Source organism: Phodopus roborovskii, unplaced genomic scaffold, assembly GCF_943737965.1.
Source record: "Phodopus roborovskii unplaced genomic scaffold, PHOROB, whole genome shotgun sequence".
Taxonomy (NCBI): domain Eukaryota; kingdom Metazoa; phylum Chordata; class Mammalia; order Rodentia; family Cricetidae; genus Phodopus; species Phodopus roborovskii.
In genome coordinates, this window is record NW_026125052.1 from 19,525,820 (window position 1) to 19,530,000 (window position 4,181).

General features: G+C 49.2%; 1 protein-coding gene across 1 annotated transcript in view; it reads left to right on the forward strand.

Moving 5' to 3' along the window:
* The first annotated feature begins 2,861 nt into the window (after window positions 1-2,861).
* Itgb3 (integrin subunit beta 3) overlaps window positions 2,862-4,181 on the forward strand; it is a 51,638-nt gene continuing 50,318 nt past the window's right edge. Inside the window, exon 1 of the mRNA XM_051178773.1 lies at window positions 2,862-2,937. Coding sequence (XP_051034730.1) covers window positions 2,862-2,937 — 76 coding nt within the window. The remainder of the gene's footprint in view (window positions 2,938-4,181) is intronic.

The window sequence follows — 4,181 nt, forward strand, 5'->3', positions numbered from 1 at the left end:
GGTTCTTATTTAGCTTTAAGTCTCTCTACTTCCTGGTACAATGTGACCAGCAGCCTCAGGTCCCTTTCATTAGGGACTAAGTGGCTTCTGTTCCTGGGTCTTCTCAGCCAGGATGGACTGAGAGTTCCTCAAACTTAAAGCCAAAATGAACACTTTCTCCTTCAAGGTGAGTCTGTCAGGTAGGTCGAGAAAAGCAAGAAATAAGAGGAGGGCCAGCACATGGCTCACTGGGCAGAAGGGCTGGTTGAGCAAATGCAATGATTGATTGGAGTTCCATCCCCAGATCCCATGTTGTCCTCTGACCCCATGTGTACAACGGCATGCATGTACCTGCATACACCACACACCATGCACACACACACACTCCCACACACGTGTGCATGCACACAGACACACACGTACACACACACACATGAATGCACACACACAGACACACCCACACCCCCCCACATCCCATACACAAACACACACACACAATGCAATTAACTTAAAAGAAGAGGATGTAATAAGGGGGGGGGGGGAACCTCTGACAATCTATAAAGCTGTTTATAAGAAATATCGTTAAAACCAAAGTGAAGTAACTGGAAGTTAGGCATATTTGTTTAAGGAGAGTTGTAAGAGTTGCTAATTTTTTAAAAAATTAACTTATCTTTAGTTTGTGTGCATTGGTGTTTTGCCTGCATGCACGTTGGTGTGAGATTTTGGGTCCCCTGGAACTGGGGTTACAGACAGTTGTAAACTGTTGCCATGTGGGTGCTGGGAAATAACCTGGATCCTCTGGAAGGGCAGCCAGTGCTTTTAACCACTGAGGGGTCTCTCCAGCCCCAGGAGGTGCTAAATTTAAGATGTCCCCAGGATGAAGGGAAGTGTTTCTAGATTGAAACTCAGAAACATAGAATGGCATGAAGAGTACCAGAAACAGAGGTAAATAACTGTTTAAAATAAAAAGAAATTAAATTGTGAATTACTGTTTTGTGTGTATGTGTATGAGTGTGTGTGTGTGGTATAGGCACATATGTGTACAGTCCCCATGCATGGGGAGGTCAGAGGAGAACATGAGGAGGGGTGTTCTACCATTACATTCTGCCTTATTTTCTTAAGACAAGGTCTCTCACCGGACCTGGAGCTAGGCTAGCTGTCAGCCAGCCTCTGTCTCTGCACTCACTCCCATTGCACTGGGGTCACAGACCAGCATGTGTCCAGGCTCAGATTTTTATGTGGATGCTGGGGATTTAAACCCAGGTCCTCATGTTGGTCCATCAAACACTCTTACCTACTGAGACATCTCCCTAGCCTTGTGCTATGTAGCCTACGCTGTACTCCTTCTGTCTTACCCTCAAGGGCTGAGACATGCTTTGCCATGCTTTGATATGCATCACTGTGTAATAAATACTAGGTCAAAATAGTGTAGAAAATTGTGGCCGGCGGTGGTGACTCACACCTTTAACCCCAGCACTTGGGAGGCAGAGGCAGGTGGATCTCTGTGGTCCTGGCCTACAAAGTGAATTCCAGGATAGCCAGGCTACACAGAGAAACCCTGTCATTAAACCCCATCCCCCAAATGCAATTGAGTGGATTAATTTATACAGTTATAAAGTCCTTACCTGTTACACAAAATGATATAATCTCCCGGTGTTTGAGAGGCCTGAGGGAGAAGTACCCACGTCTGCCCAGGATGAAGCTGGAGGAGGAGAGACATCAGACAAGATGGCATGGAAGAGATGACATTTAATATACTTTGAAGAATAAATGGAATTTTCCAAATGGAAAGAGGAAGGAAGATCAGTCAGATGGAAAGGCATGGGATGTTTAGGAGTGACAAGAATCTCTTGGGCTAAGGGAGAGTAATGGATCATGGTCAGATGCCAGGTTTCTTCTTGCCATGGCCCCTCCCCCAGGGTTTCCTGTAGCTCAGGTTGGCTTCAAATGCCCTAGGTACTCAAGAATCACCTGGAACTTCTGGTCCTCCTGTTTCTTTAGTGCTGGAATTATGGGCATACACCATCCTCACAGCCTGCTTATGAAGGGTTGGGAATGGAAGCCAGTGCATGCTAGGCAAGTACTACCGAAGTGCAAGACCAGCCCTAGCCTCATTTTTACAACACTACCATTCTTGCATCAGGGTACACCGGTGCAGCCACTTCCTATGACATCTTCAGCTCCAGTATTTTTAACCTTTTGAGCTTCTAGAGGTCCCCTATTTGGGGAAGACCCGGAAAATACCACAAAGCTAGTGAATTTGAGTTAGGGGGCAATACAGTGATTGCTCTGCCACGGTTATCAGACACCTGTTAAGTGCAAGCAAGCATTTATACACAGAGGCTCTTCATAGACCCATCTTCTCTAACAAAAGCTGGAGACCGTGGTGTTGCCAAGAGGACGCAGGGAAAGCATTCGGCAGTTGCCTGTTAACTCAATGAGTGACATAGAGAATGAGTGAGACAGGAGGAAATCAAAGTGAAGTTATCAGTGTTGATGTCTCTGCGGAGGTGGGACTAGACGAATCCAGGAAGTGGCCCCATAGCTACTTTTTTTTTTTTTTTTTTTTTTTTTAAACCAAGCACCCAGGCTCGAACCCCTGCAACCCAGATGTGTACATGACCTCGTGGGGCTCGGTGGGAGAGTCCTCGACAGCAGAGGGCTGGGGAGGGTTCTGAAGAGAGGCGTGCCAGTTTCTCATCGCGCTCACAGCCTCAGGCAGGGTCCAGACGTGCGCCCGAGGGGAGGGAGCGCACGCCCTTGGCCCGCCCCGCGCGTCCCACCCACTGCGTCCCCTCCCCACCCCTCCCCTCCCGCCGCGGGAAAAGCAGCCGTGGGCGCCAGGCTCGCCGTGGCACGCGGTGGGAAGGGCAGCGGACAGGATGCGAGCGCGGTGGCCGGGGCGGTTCTGGGCAGCTCTGCTGGCGCTGGGGACATTGGCGGGCGTTGTCGTTGGAGGTGAGTGAGGCAGCCGGGTGTGTCTACTGTGGTGGGACCGTGGGATCCCGGAGCTCTGGCTGAGAAGCTGAGGTGCGGGGCGGGTCCTTTCTCCTGTGGCCTCGGCCTCGAGGGCGCATCGCGGGTGGCAGAGGCAAGGCGGGGCTCCGCCGGACCTAGGGCTCCTCCCGGCACTGGCAGAAGGATGCTCACCTACTTGGGTGAGTGTGTGCACTCTGGTTTGCCCCTTTCTCCTAGTAAGGCACGTCCCCCTCAAGTTTTCTCATCTGGCTACCCTACTCTTTAAGGAGCAGCAGGATTCAAACTCGAGTCCTTCTGGGGCAGCCCTAGCATTCAGCACTCCCTGACTGTGACTGGGAGTCAGCATAAACGTCTTAGGGCTTGTCTCTCCTGCGTACAGCTCACACCATCTTTTGGCCTCATTAGTGCTGCGGGGAAGGGGAGTGATCGAGTCAGCAGACCCTAGGAGAGCCTGAGGGGATATTACTGGAGGTGGAGAAACTGAGGCTCTGGGTCAGCTGGAGCAAGTTAAACCCTGCAGATGTGCGTGCGTGTGTGTGTGCGTGTGTGTGTGTGTGTGTGTGTGTGTGTGTGTGTGTGTGTACATGTGTGTACTAGGATCTCATGTGTTTCAGGATGCTTCACACTTTCTGTGTAGTTGAGGGTGACCTTAAACCTTAGAGCATCCTATGCCTTCACTAATGAGTGTTAGGATTATAGCTGTGCACCACTGCTAAGGGTTTATTTGCAGCTGGGAGGTGAACCCAGGGCTTCCTCATGCCAGGCAAGCACTTTATTAATTGAGCTACATCTCCAGACCCAGATGGACTTTTTTTTTTAAAGGTCAAATTTATTAAGTTGACTTTGGGGCTAAACATTCTAGAAATTATTTTAGTGGCTGCTTTCAAGGTCCTTCCATGATGGTGCAGATAAACATAGCCATGGGATAGGGAAAAGGTGTCTCAGTTGTCCTTTGTTGCTGACGCTTCCAAGTGACAGATGAAAATTGTGGTCTTTAGCCTACATGAATAAGCCTTGTGACCACAGAACAGAAATAGGGATCTCCAGCATTCTGCCCTACAGATGCTTGAGCCTCCAGCAGCTGCTGCTAGCTATAGACTGGGAATGGGGAAATTCACCAGGAACGCTGATTTTTTTTTACAGATATGCTAACTTCCATGAACTCAAAAACTTTAAAAATTTACTACTTCTGAATTTTAAATTGACATATAAAGACAGGGCAT